Raw genomic sequence first — 12,695 nt, 5'->3', positions numbered from 1 at the left:
AGCGACGGTCCGCAGTCCGGAGTCTCCAGCGACGGTCCGCAGTCCGGAGCCTCCAGCGACGGTCCGCAGTCCGGAGTCTCCAGCGACGGTCCGCAGCCCGGAGTCTCCAGCGACGGTCCGCAGTCCGGAGACTCCAGCGACAGTCCGCAGTCTGGAGCCTCCAGCGACAGTCCGCAGTCCGGAGTCTCCAGCGACGGTTCCCAGTCCGGAGTCTCCAGCGACGGTCCGCAGTCCAGAGCCTCCAGCGACAGTCCGCAGTCCGGAGTCTCCAGCGGCGGTTCCCAGTTCAGAGCCTCCGGCGATGATCCACAGTCCGGTTCCTCTGGCGATGATCCACGGTCCAGTTCCTCTGGCAATGATTCACGGTCCGGAGTCTCCGGCGACGATCCACGGTCCGGTTCCACAGAAGCAGAGGGATCAGCGTAGGGAGCGTGGGCTAAGTCCCGAACCGGAGCCGCCAACAAGCGTAGATGCCCAACTGGACCCTCCCCTATAGGTTCAAGTTTGCGGCCGGGAGTCTGCACCTTTGGGGGGGGGGGGGGGGGGGGGGTACTGTCACACCCCGACCTTAGAGAGTTGTTTTATTTCTCTAAATAATTTGGGGTGGGCATTCTATGTTTTCTATTTCTTTGTTTTTGGCTGAGTGTGGTTTCCAATCAGAGACAGCTGTCTATCGTTGTCTCTGATTGGGAATCATACTTAAGGCAGCCTTTTTCCCACCTGTGTTTTGTGGGTAATTATTTTCTGTTTAGTATCTGTTATCCTGACAGAACTGTTCGCTTTCGTTTTGTTACTTTATTCGAGTGTTTCTTTGATGAATGAAATCATGAACACTTTTCACGCTACGCTTTGGTCCACTCATTCCGACGACAGGCATTACTGGTACTATGTATATGCTGTCCGTATGATGTGATGTGGAGTACAAAACTGTGTCTTATCTGTCTCCTCTCTGGCGTGTGTGTTTGTGTTTGTGTGCATTGCGATGCTCTCAATTGTATGTCCTCTCCGTATCTCGCCCTCTCATCAGACATGAAAAACCAAGCCATCTGTGTGTCTGTTCATGTTTGAGTGTCTGCATTTGAATGTGTGTGTGTGTGTTTGAGTGTATACACCTTTGTTTGAGTGTGTGTGTGCATGTGCATGCTTGCGTTCGTGCGCAACAGCATTAGGATAATCCAGTGGCTCTATTAATGGGAAATAGGACTGGATCACTCTGAGGAGAGATATGCAAATTAGCCGGATTAATTAAGCAGTGATGTCGCCCGCTAATGAATATTAATGAGCAAAGATAAGGACGCGACAATGTGCACGTGTTTCTGAGCACCGGTGAGTGTGTGCGTGTGCTTGCGTGTGTACGTATGTGCCAGCGCTTGTGTGTGTGAGGGGTATGGGAGGGATAAGGAGAGTGACGAACCAAAAATAGAGATCCTAAGGGAGAGAGAGAGCGAGGGAGGAAGACTGTCTGTTACTGCACCCAGGAGAACAGAAGATGTTTTGCTCTTTCTATCTGCTTATGTACTTTCTAAGATTGAACCATTATTTATTTCCTCTGCTATTTGGAAAGGCCATTATATTATTACAATTATAACCTTGATTTTGTATGATATCTTTATACTAATATTTCTGTGATATATTAACTAGCTGAGAGGATATGACTGGGAGAAGATGGTTATCTCTATGCTATTATAATGTCTCCTTGGGGGAGGATTCATGTAGCCTTTCTAGTTATTAATGCTCCCTATCTCTGTAATATGATGATGATGATAACTGCTGATATGAGAGGTAAATCTCTCCTAGAGAGATTTACACGGTTATCAAAACGTCACACCAGGGTGAGCCTACACGTGAACACAGCCCTTTTCCTGTGAGAAAAATGTATGGTTGAAAAACGATTTGAAACATTTCCCTGTTGACCGTTAGGTTTTATGGGTATTATAACTCATACTGCAGTACTCTATAGCAGGGTTGAAATCATTTAGCCAAATTAAAAATTATTAGACAAATTCAGGTAGGTCCCTGTTTCGTTCCGTTTAAGAAAGGCTTTACCACAGAATCGGCGTAATGAATACACCCCAGCTTTCATTGATTTCAAAGGAAGCGTTCCCTCAATGGTTGATGTCAATGCTGGAGGCCCGTCGGTGTCACAATGTAGCAAGGCAGCAATACATCTGTTTGATGTGATTGTTGAAGCGGCTGCTGCCCTGCTGGGATCACTAGCCGAGTCGACATCAGTCTACTACTATGGTGAGTGTCGAGTCCGCAGGCCTATTCAGTCAATAGCTGGGGTCTATAAGTGTGTGTGTGAGGTTGTCGTCAGCTCAACTGTAGCTAGTCTGTGAACACTGGCTTAGAGGATACATCACAGCTGATTAACTGCGGGACTTCAAAGATCATCCGCCCGGAGTCCGACAACAATATGAATTAGAATTTAGAAGTGGAGAAAATAAAGTCCGCTGTTTGGGTGGCCAGCGACACCTATTGGAGTGGAAATGGCAGGCCACTGCATGAAGTATCACATCAATTCTATGTGGTCCAGCCTAAACATTTGTCCCTCCCTGGCTACTCAGGGGTAAGTTAATTCAATGGGGCGTGGGCGTATCAAACTGAATGCTGAAATGTGGCATGCTCCCATTCACCACATAATCAGTAAATGATATCCTGTCCATTGATACGCTTTGATCAATCGATATCTGATCGATATCCATAGTGAACATGCATTGGGTGTAGGCCCAATCAGATCGGAATAGAATGGTTCATCCGCAGCAGTGACAGGATACACAGATCAATAAACTACTATGACAAGTGCAGAATGGTTTTAAGCATGTAGGACAGCAGACGGATCGATTTGACAGTGAACAAGAACCTTGAAGCTCTTGGTATAATTCGCAGTATACCTCCCTCTTTTCCCGCCCTCTGATGGGTGAATGGGTGGGGCGTGTGGCCAATAAATATATGCCAATCAACTCATAGAAATCGAGACTGTGAACGACAGCACAGGTTTATAATTGCAGGAGTTTACACTGATTTATTTAGTGTAAGGCCTATAGATCTTTTTTTCATCACGCAGTAGGCCTAATAGTTCTCCACGCTGTTATATTGCATACACAATGTCCCTTCGATCTGAAAGAACATTGCACACATGGCAGTAGCTATTGAGGGTGGTAGAAAAGTTTGCAGAGAGAGGAATTGAGAATCTATTCTAATTCTAGGATTCCATTCATGTACTCCTCAATTCCCTGCTGCTTTCTGCAGTATTTCGAAACAATGTGTTTCGATCCTCCTAAAGTTCCACCTCAGGAAAACCTTACAGAAACACTAGAAATGTATTACTTCGGCCTCCCAAGTGGCGCAACGGTCTAAGGCACTGCCTCACAGTGCAAGAAGTGTTACTACCGACTTGGGTTCAATCCCAGGCTGTGACGCAGCTGGCTGTGACCCATGAGGTGGCCCACAATTGGCCCAGTGTCATCTGGGTTAGGAGAGGGCTTGGCTTACTGGGATGTCATTGCCCCATTGCACTCTAGTGACTCTCTGTGGTGGGCTGGGAGTAGTGCATGCTGACTTTGGTTGCCAGTTGCCCGGTGTTTCCTCTGACACATTGATGTTTCGGAGGACGCATGGCTGTCAACCTATTTTTTTTTTTTTTACTATTATAAAAAAGTATATTACTTCACTGGCTGCCTGTGGGGTTGACTAGTTGTATGGAGGTACAACTATGAGGCTGTAAAATCGACTGTTCTGAGGTTTGGTTCGGTATCAGGCCATCTGATAGGCTACCCGTGTGTGTGTGTGTGTGTGTGTGTGTGTGTGTGTGTGTGTGTGTGTGTGTGTGTGTGTGTGTGTGTGTGTGTGTACGTGTGTACATGCGCGCCCCAGGCCGTGTTACTGGGCCCAGTAGAGAGAGGTGATGGGGAACATGACTGTATCAGTGCATACATCACTGGCCTCTGTCACACTCAACACACAAGCCCTGGTACAGGGTAGTCCACACACACACACAGGAAGGAGATCCTACAACTATCTGGCCCTGCCACAGCACAGTTGGATGCAGCAGAGCCCAGAGTGACATTGAGACCTGCGTCTCCATTACTGCAATACTCTTCTCAGCTCAACTCCAGCCCTCTGCTCAGGTAATACATTCTGATTGCCTCTCTTGTGAATGGTGTTCAAAATATGGTTGAGTGGTTGAGTTTTTTTCTCCTTTTACGTCTGATTGGATGAGAATATGTTTTCTTTGCAAACTGGTCTGCCTGTTCGGACGACGTCTCTCTTTGACGGTTTAAGAGAGAGACGGTAAACTTCTTTGTTTAAAACATTTTGGCCGGATTCTGCTGTGACTGTTTTCTTTTGTTACATTGAAAGATGAATGGGTTTGATGAAACATTATGGGAGTCATTTAAATCCTGATCTAATTGATCAGTGACTGTTTGGAAATCTGGCCCAGCCATTACTTACATTTATTGCATTATTTAAAGCCTTTGGGGATCATATTGAAAAGACAGGAGAGTATTTGATAGAGTAACTGCATATCATGCTACATATGAGACGAGTACTGATATAGCATACCATGGCCAGATCATATTGAGAACATGAGCTGTTTCTCTGCGAGTTGTGTTGCTTTGTTAGTTCGCCGTGGAAAGAAGTTATCACGGTTCAGGGCACATATGTGTTCTAGCCACACACCAGCACACCTGACAAAATCAAGGGCTTGATAATTACCGTATAAGTTGAATCAGGTGTGCTGTTGTGGGGAGAGTATAATATGTGCGAAAGCTGGATGTCTGAGAATAGATCTGAGAGATTTTAGAATCCTTTCATCTCGGTTTTAGCTCAACGCCAGTTGGTTGTGATAGTGACAGGCACTCGGAACTATTGGCATGGGTTGATTGCGCAATCTGCTCTACCTCATTACCAGGCTAAGGGTTTGGGTCAATTCCATTTCAACTCAGGAAGTAAACTGAATGGAATGACCCTAATTTGACTAATTTGAGAATATGAGAATTGTGATGCAGTGAAAGATGTAGACTAGGGATGCACATCTCAGGCCCTCCAGCTCCACAGTCCTGCTGGTTTTAATTTATCCCTGCTACTTAATGAATCATTAAATGTTATGGAATGAAAATGCATACACCTGGCTGCCAGGTAGAAAATAATTATAAATCAAAGGAATCAAACCCCAAATAAGCAGGATACTCAAGGACCAAAGCTGGGCACCCCAGCTGTAAGCCTACCACTGGGATTGTTAGTAGGCCTAATCAGTCCCAAATATTCCATGTTCAGAGTTGTCTTTCCAATGAATAGCAACTAGGGTATGTGGGGTGTGAAACATGTCCTTCACACCCAGTGATCAGGAGCTCAGGGCCCAGCTGGTGATCAGGACTGACAGAGGTATTGATCAGCCTAGAAAAACACTGTGAGTGTGACACACACACACACACACACACACACACACACACACACACACACACACACACACACACACACACACACACACACACACACACACACACACACACACACACACACAGATGTAAAATCATTACATATCTGTTGCATATGTTGTCTCACTGCATACACTGTTGCCCAGTCAGAAATGAACCCCTATCCCCCCCCTGGACACTTTTCATAGATCTGAAAGAATCGGATTGGGTTTAAGCCTGAAAGTATAGGTCCACCTAGCCCAGATGGAGTTTCTGCCATATTCCTTAGACCAATCCGACCCTTTCAGATCTGTAAGAAGTGTCTATGGGAAAGGAGTAAGGGGTGGATTATTAACTGTGCATCACGTTACAGATCCTTTTGAGAGAAATTCCTTGAGCATGTCCCCATACACTGGTCTCCCTCTTCATCTCTCTCTGTTGTGTCATCATCCCCAGGGCAGCTGTGGTTTTCCATTGAGTTTTCTCAATCAGTCAGTCACCAATTGATCTCCGGGGATACCAGATTGCTGTGTGGTTTGAACGGGCAGTCACAGGGTTATGCCTTTAACCATCATTTACATCAGGAAATCCCATTGAGATAAATAATCAGGGAGACCTGGCTTAACTTCTCTAGCCCATTCTACTTAAGTGTTTGAAGATCTTGGAGGCCACAGTGGCTTGCAAAAGTATTCACCCCCTTGGCATTTTTCCTATTTTGTTGCCTTACAACCTGGAATTAAAATATATTTTTTGGGGGGGGTGTATCATTTGATTTACACAACATGCCTACCACTTTGAAGGTGCAAAATATTTTATTACTGTGAACAAACAAGAAATAAGACAAAGAATCTGAACTTGAGCATGCATAACTATTCACCCCCCCCAAAGTCAATACTTTGTAGAGCCACCTTTTGCAGCAATTACAGCTGCAAGTCTCTTGGGGTATGTCTCTATAAGCTTGGCACATATAGCCACTGGGATTCTTGCCTATTCTTCAAGGTGAAAGTGCTCCAGCTTCTTCAAATTGGATGGGTTCCGATGGTGTACAGCAATCTTTAAGTCATACCACAGATTCTCAATTGGATTCAGGTCTGGGCTTTGACGAGCCCATTTAAAAAATGTCCCCTTAAACCACTCAAGTTTTGCTTTAGCAGTCCTGCTGGAAGGTGAACCTCCGTCCCAGTCTCAAATCTCTGGAAGACAGAAACAGGTTTCCCTCAAGAATTTCCCTGTATTTAGCGCCATCCATCATTCCTTCAATTCTTACCAGTTTCCCAGTCCCTGCCGATGAAAAACATCCCCAAAGCATGATGCTGCCACCACCATGCTTCACTGTAGGGAGGATGTTCTTGGGGTGATGAGGGTTGTTGGGTTTGCGCCAGACACAGCATTTTCCTTGATGGCCAAAAAGCTCAATTTTAGTCTCATCTGACCAGAGTAGTATCTTCCATATGTCTCGCGAGTCTCACACATGTCTTTTGGCGAACACCAAATGTGTTTGCTTCATTTTTTCTTTAAGCAATGGATTTTTTTCAGGACACTCTTCTGTAAAGCCCAGCTCTGTGGAGTGTACAGCTTAAAGTGGTCCTATGGACAGATAGTCCAATCTCTGCTGTGGCGCTTTGCAGCTCCTTCAGGCTTATCTTTGGTCTCTTTGTTGCCTCTGATTAATGCCCTCCTTGCCTGGTCCGTGAATTTTGGTGGGCGGCCCTCCCTTGGAAGGTTTGTTGTGGTGCCATATTCTTTCCATTTTTTAATAATGGATTTAATGGTGTTCTGTGGGATGTTCAAAGTTTCAGATAATTTTTTTATAACCCAACACTGATCTGTACTTCTCCACAAATTTGTCCCTGACCTGTTTGGAGAGCTCCTTGGTCTTCATGGTGCCGCTTGCTTGGTGGTGCCCCTTGCTTAGTGGAGTTGCAGACTCCGGGGCATTTCAGAACAGGTGTATATGTACTGAGATCATGTGACAGATCATGTGACACTTAGATTGCACACAGGTGTACTTTATTTAGCTAATTATGTGACTTCTGAAGGTAATTGGTTGCTTCCAGATCTTATTTAGGGGCTTCATAGCAAAGGGGTGAATACATATGTGTGCACCACTTTTCTGTTGTTGAATTTTTTGAAACAAGTTATTGTTTTTTCATTTCACCAATTTGGACTCTTTTGTGTATGTCCATTACAGGTTGTAATGCAACAAAATAGGAAAAACGCCAAAGGGGATGAATACTTTTGCAAGGCACTGTCGGTGGAGACATCACCATTTTGCTTACACCTACACCCAACTAAAAGTTCTTGGCTTGAATATCAGTGAGAACCGCACTGCCAGATGGTGATACTGTGTGTTGTGATGATCCTGCCCAGGAGAGGGCGTGGTCACTACGTGGAATACAAATGAGTTTACCTGGGGAATAAACGGGGGATCATTCGGGTTCTTCTTTTGAACTAATTTTATGAAGGGATGACTTGAATACAACAGTCAACAGCGAAGAACAAAGTTGTTCACCTGTTTGCCTCATTCACGCCACACAGCCATAGATTTCTAGACTGAAACCTTATGGGAGATATGTGATGCACTACTGCAGATCAGAACCGTACACCCGCTGTCAAACTGTTCCACTGAGATCTACATGCCTCTACATATACAGCTGTGTCAGATTAAGATGGCGTTTGTGCCTGCGTCGCTTCTTCAGTGTATTGTGTCTGAGAGGTCTGAAGGGCCTGTTAATCGGCATGTAGTGCATCTGTCTGTGTGTGTTCAAGAGAAACCGATATCAAAGGGTTCCGTAATGAAAGCAGGCAGGGTGGAGCGATAGAGAATCAAAAGGAGGAAGAAGTGTGCAAGCTCTCCTTCATCTCTCTCTCTCTCAATTTCAAATTCTGTTGAAGGGCTTTATTGTCATGGGAAACACATGTTAACATTTCCAAAGCAAGTGAACTAGATAATAAACCAATAAGAAAAATAACAGTAAACATTACACTCACAAAAGTTGCCCCCCAAAAAATAAAGACTGTACACATTTCATATTATGTGCAGATAGTTAAAGTACAAAAGGGAAAGTACATAAACATAAATACGGGTTGTATTTACAATGGTGTTTGTTCTTCACTGGTTGCCCTTTTCTTGTGGCAACAGGTCACATCTTGCTGCTGTGATGGCACACTGTGGTATTTCACCCGAAAGATATAGGAGTTCATCAAAATTGGGTTTGTTATCAAATTCTTTGTGGGTCTGTGTAAAATGAGGGGTGTGTTTGTGTTTGTGAACAGAGCCCCAGGACCAGCTTGCTTAGGGGACTGTTCTCCACGTTCATCTCTCTGTAGATGATGGCTTGGTTATGGAAGGTTTGTGAATCGCTTCCTTTTAGGTGGTTGTAGAACTGAACGTCTCTCTTTCTTTCTTTCTTTCTTTCTTTCTTTCTTTCAGGATGGCACATGATTGGCAGGGAGGTAGAAGTAGGAGTCACCACCGATATGAGGAAGATGTTAAGGGTGAGTATGGCCACACACACGGTTGTTTAGTGTGTGCATTGTCCAATGTATGGAAGGAGCAGACGCGCGTACGTTCAGTATGTCAAGAAAAGGGTTCCGGGAAAATAATGTTGCGTGGATGTTAACCATCTCTCTGTCTCCTCCTTACTGTCTACTCTCTCTGTCTCTCTCAGAACCCCAGCCAGTGTATATTGGTGTTCCGGTAACACACGGTTACAGCAAAAGGAGACGCCGTAAACACCGCTCCCAGCGCGAACAAGAGAAACACCACACACACCGCAGCCAACACGCACACCATGAACACACACGTCACGAACACATACACCATGACAATCACCATGACTACCAGGAACACTACAAAGAGGAGGAGGAGCAGGAACAACATGACATATTTGACCCTGACTCCACAGGTGGGCACTCACACGCACACACACACAGACTTACACGTGCGGACACGCGCACTTTAAGTAGTACACACATGTGAGAAGTATATGACCAGCCACAGTTGTTGCTGTCTTGAGGAATGATCCCCTGTCATTTCCAGGCGTGCTTATAACTAGCAGCAGGGTTTGTGTGTGTGTGTGTGTGTGTGTGTGTGTGTGTGTGTGTGTGTGTGTGTGTGTGTGTGTGTGTGTGTGTGTGTGTGTGTGTGTGTGTGTGTGTGTGTGTATGCATGCGTGTGAGCGTGTAATGAATGTGTCAAAGCGTGGTTCCTGTTCCCGTGGAGACCAGCGTCTTGAAGCTGGTAAGCTGATTAGAGCTGAGGAACTCAAACCCTGGTATACCACTGGTCCTCTGTGTGTGTGTGTGTGTGTGTGTGTGTGTGTGTGTGTGTGTGTGTGTGTGTGTGTGTGTGTGTGTGTGTGTGTGTGTGTGTGTGTGTGTGTGTGTGTGTGTGTGTGTGCGTGCGTGCGTGCGTGCGTGCGTATGTGATCAAGGGGGTCCACTGCCCCAGTTCCACAGGAGAAATATGTCACGTCATTTTACTCATCAGAGTATAGATCCCCGGATGGACGGAGGCAAGGAGAAGAACCCGGACACAAAAGGGGAAGGAAGGGGCGTACAGCCAAAAGTGGAGTGAAGTTGATGTAGTTGTTGTGTGCACGCATGTGTGTCACAGGGTTAAGGGTACTTGAGGCTGCTGCGGTGTGTGTGTGTGCGCAGGTGCATGTGTGTGTCCATGCATGTGTGTGTGTGTGTGTGTGTGTGTCAGGGGGTGGAGAGTGCTTCAGGGTGCTGTGGGGTGTGTTGGCCTCTTAAGCCTCTGGCCCTTCGCTGCTCTGGAGATTTCAGTGGATTTCTGCTTCAGATTAAAGCAGACCAAAACAACTCCACAGGAAAACAATTCCGGAGCTGGACGGAACACACAGAACAGTGTTCAGCCCTTTGGACCGCTGGGTTTCTGACTGACGACACACCATCCCACACACGGCAGAACATGGCTCACTAAACAACGAAGGCCTATTGGATAGCGAAAGGTGTTGAGGCAGAGTTGGCGCAAAGAGAAGAGCGTAAAGCTATAAGGAGAGGACGACAACGGAGCAAGGCGTTGAGAAGGGGAACGGGAGAGAGCAGGAAAGTTGTGGAGAGGAAGGAAAGAAGGAGTGTGTCCACTCTTCTCCTGGTTGTCCCGTCAGTGGAGGTCTAGCCTTGACTCCGGTATCTCTAGTTTTCTCCAGAACAAGCCAATTGTCAAACGGGAATACGGTGTCAGTGTCTCGTCTGGTACCGCGAGTCTCGTAGGTTGCTACCTCTCTGGGCTGGACGGACATTGACAGCAGCCTCCTGTAGTGTGTTGACCAATCAGCTGGTTGGGGATATCTCTCTCTCTGAGCTGCTGGGAGTACAGGTGTATACCGAAAGTCTCTGGTTGTGGTTCCAGTGGTTAGTCATGGAGGACTCTGGTTCCTCCATCACCTCCAGCATGGCCTCTCGCTGGACACTGCCTGGCTCACACACAGGTAAACAAACAAAAACAGGAAGAGAGGAGGGGAGGAGGTACAGAGAACAGGAAGAGAATGGAAGGGGGGAGGAGGTACAGAGAACAGGAAGAGAATGGAGGGGAGGAGGTACAGAGAACAGGAAGAGAATGGGGGGGAGGTACAGAGAACAGGAAGAGAATGGAGGGGGGAGAATGGAGGAAGGGGAGGTACAGAGAACAGGAAGAGAACGGGGGGTACAGAGAACAGGAAGAGAATGGAGGGGGGTACAGAGAACAGGAAGAGAATGGAGGGGAGGAGGTACAGAGAACAGGAAGAGAATGGAGGGGGAGGTACAGAGAACAGGAAGAGAATGGAGGGGAGGAGCTACAGAGAACAGGAAGAGAATGGAGCGGAGGAGCTACAGAGAACAGGAAGAGAATGGAGGGGAGGAGGTACAGAGAACAGGAAGATAATGGAGGGGGGAGGTACAGAGAACAGGAAGAGAATGGAGGGGAGGAGGTACAGAGAACAGGAAGAGAATGGAGGGGGGGAGGTACAGAGAACAGGAAGAGAATGGAGGGGAGGAGCTACAGAGAACAGGAAGAGAATGGAGCGGAGGAGCTACAGAGAACAGGAAGAGAATGGAGGGGAGGAGGTACAGAGAACAGGAAGATAATGGAGGGGGAGGTACAGAGAACAGGAAGAGAATGGAGGGGGAGGTACAGAGAACAGGAAGAGAATGGAGGGGGAGGTACAGAGAACAGGAAGAGAATGGAGGGGGAGGTACAGAGAACAGGAAGAGAATGGAGGGGAGGAGCTACAGAGAACAGGAAGAGAATGGAGCGGAGGAGCTACAGAGAACAGGAAGAGAATGGAGGGGAGGAGGTACAGAGAACAGGAAGAGAATGGAGGGGACAGCTCGATCTTAATATTTATTTGCTTTCTTATTGTAACAATGTCGTTTGTGTCATTGTCACATGGGCGTAGTCACTGTCACATGGGCGTCGTCACTGTCACATGGGCGTCGTCGCTGTCACATGGGCGTCGTCGCTGTCACATGGGCGTCGTCACTGTCACATGGGCGTCGTCACTGTCACATGGGCGTCGTCACTGTCACATGGGCGTCGTCACTGTCACATGGGCGTCGTCACTGTCACATGGGCGTCGTCGCTGTCACATGGGCATCGTCGCTGTCACATGGGCGTCGTCGCTGTCACATGGGCGTCGTCACTGTCACGTGGGCGTCGTCACTGTCACATGGGCGTGGCATTGGGAATGTCCTATTGAGGCCTGCGTTTCTCAACCTCTAGTCTTTGGACCGGCACCGGTCCCCGGGATGTTACTGAGCGGTCCCTTCGGGTAGACTGAACATAGATTCAAACTATCACGCGAGAACTAATCTAAGGTGAAGAGCCACAGCACGGTGTCTGTTTTGTCTTTGACTGGAGTCTGAGGTCAAGAGCAGGCCACTCGCCTCAGTGCTCTCCGAAGGACCAGTCTTTCTCTGTCTGCCCTCTCTCTCTTTCTCCAATTCACTCTGGGTTTTTTTACTCTCACTCCCTTCTCTGTGAACTATATTTGATTTTCACTTTGTTCTTAAATATGGGCCTCGAGGTCTGCATGTCTGTCCTCACCCACTGGGCATGGACGTCAATTCAACATCTATTCCACATTGGCTCCATGTCATTTTCTTGAAATGACATGGAAACAACGCTGAGTCAAGCGGGCAGTAATCTCTTAGGAACAGGACCTTTCCATGTGTTCACGCTGACTAACTCTTGACCCGTGCTGGGCAGTGCTCTTAGGCAGTGTGCTGCTTAGCTTAGCTACCCAGTGACGAGAGGAAGGTTATTCA

At 47.0% G+C, this 12,695-nt stretch overlaps 1 protein-coding gene across 7 annotated transcripts in view; it reads left to right on the top strand.

The window, feature by feature from the left end:
* Positions 1-3,963: 3,963 nt before the first annotated feature.
* Positions 3,964-12,695, top strand: part of LOC115101060 (electrogenic sodium bicarbonate cotransporter 4-like) — a 36,450-nt gene continuing 27,718 nt past the window's right edge. For 5 of the 7 annotated variants that reach the window (XM_065004730.1, XM_065004728.1, XM_065004726.1 and 2 more), the window contains exons 1-3: positions 3,964-4,130; positions 8,854-8,918; positions 9,092-9,328. In XM_065004730.1, coding sequence (XP_064860802.1) covers positions 8,855-8,918; positions 9,092-9,328 — 301 coding nt within the window. In that variant the 5' untranslated portion in view covers positions 3,964-4,130; position 8,854. Of the gene's footprint in view, positions 4,131-8,853; positions 8,919-9,091; positions 9,329-9,825; positions 10,880-12,695 lie in introns of those variants that run through there. The other 2 variants (XM_065004731.1, XM_029620233.2) reach the window with 1 other exon arrangement.

This window comes from Oncorhynchus nerka, linkage group LG19 (assembly GCF_034236695.1).
Source record: "Oncorhynchus nerka isolate Pitt River linkage group LG19, Oner_Uvic_2.0, whole genome shotgun sequence".
Lineage (NCBI taxonomy): Eukaryota > Metazoa > Chordata > Actinopteri > Salmoniformes > Salmonidae > Oncorhynchus > Oncorhynchus nerka.
Note: the sequence above shows the minus strand (reverse complement) of the source record. Positions and strands in the feature narration are given on the sequence as shown.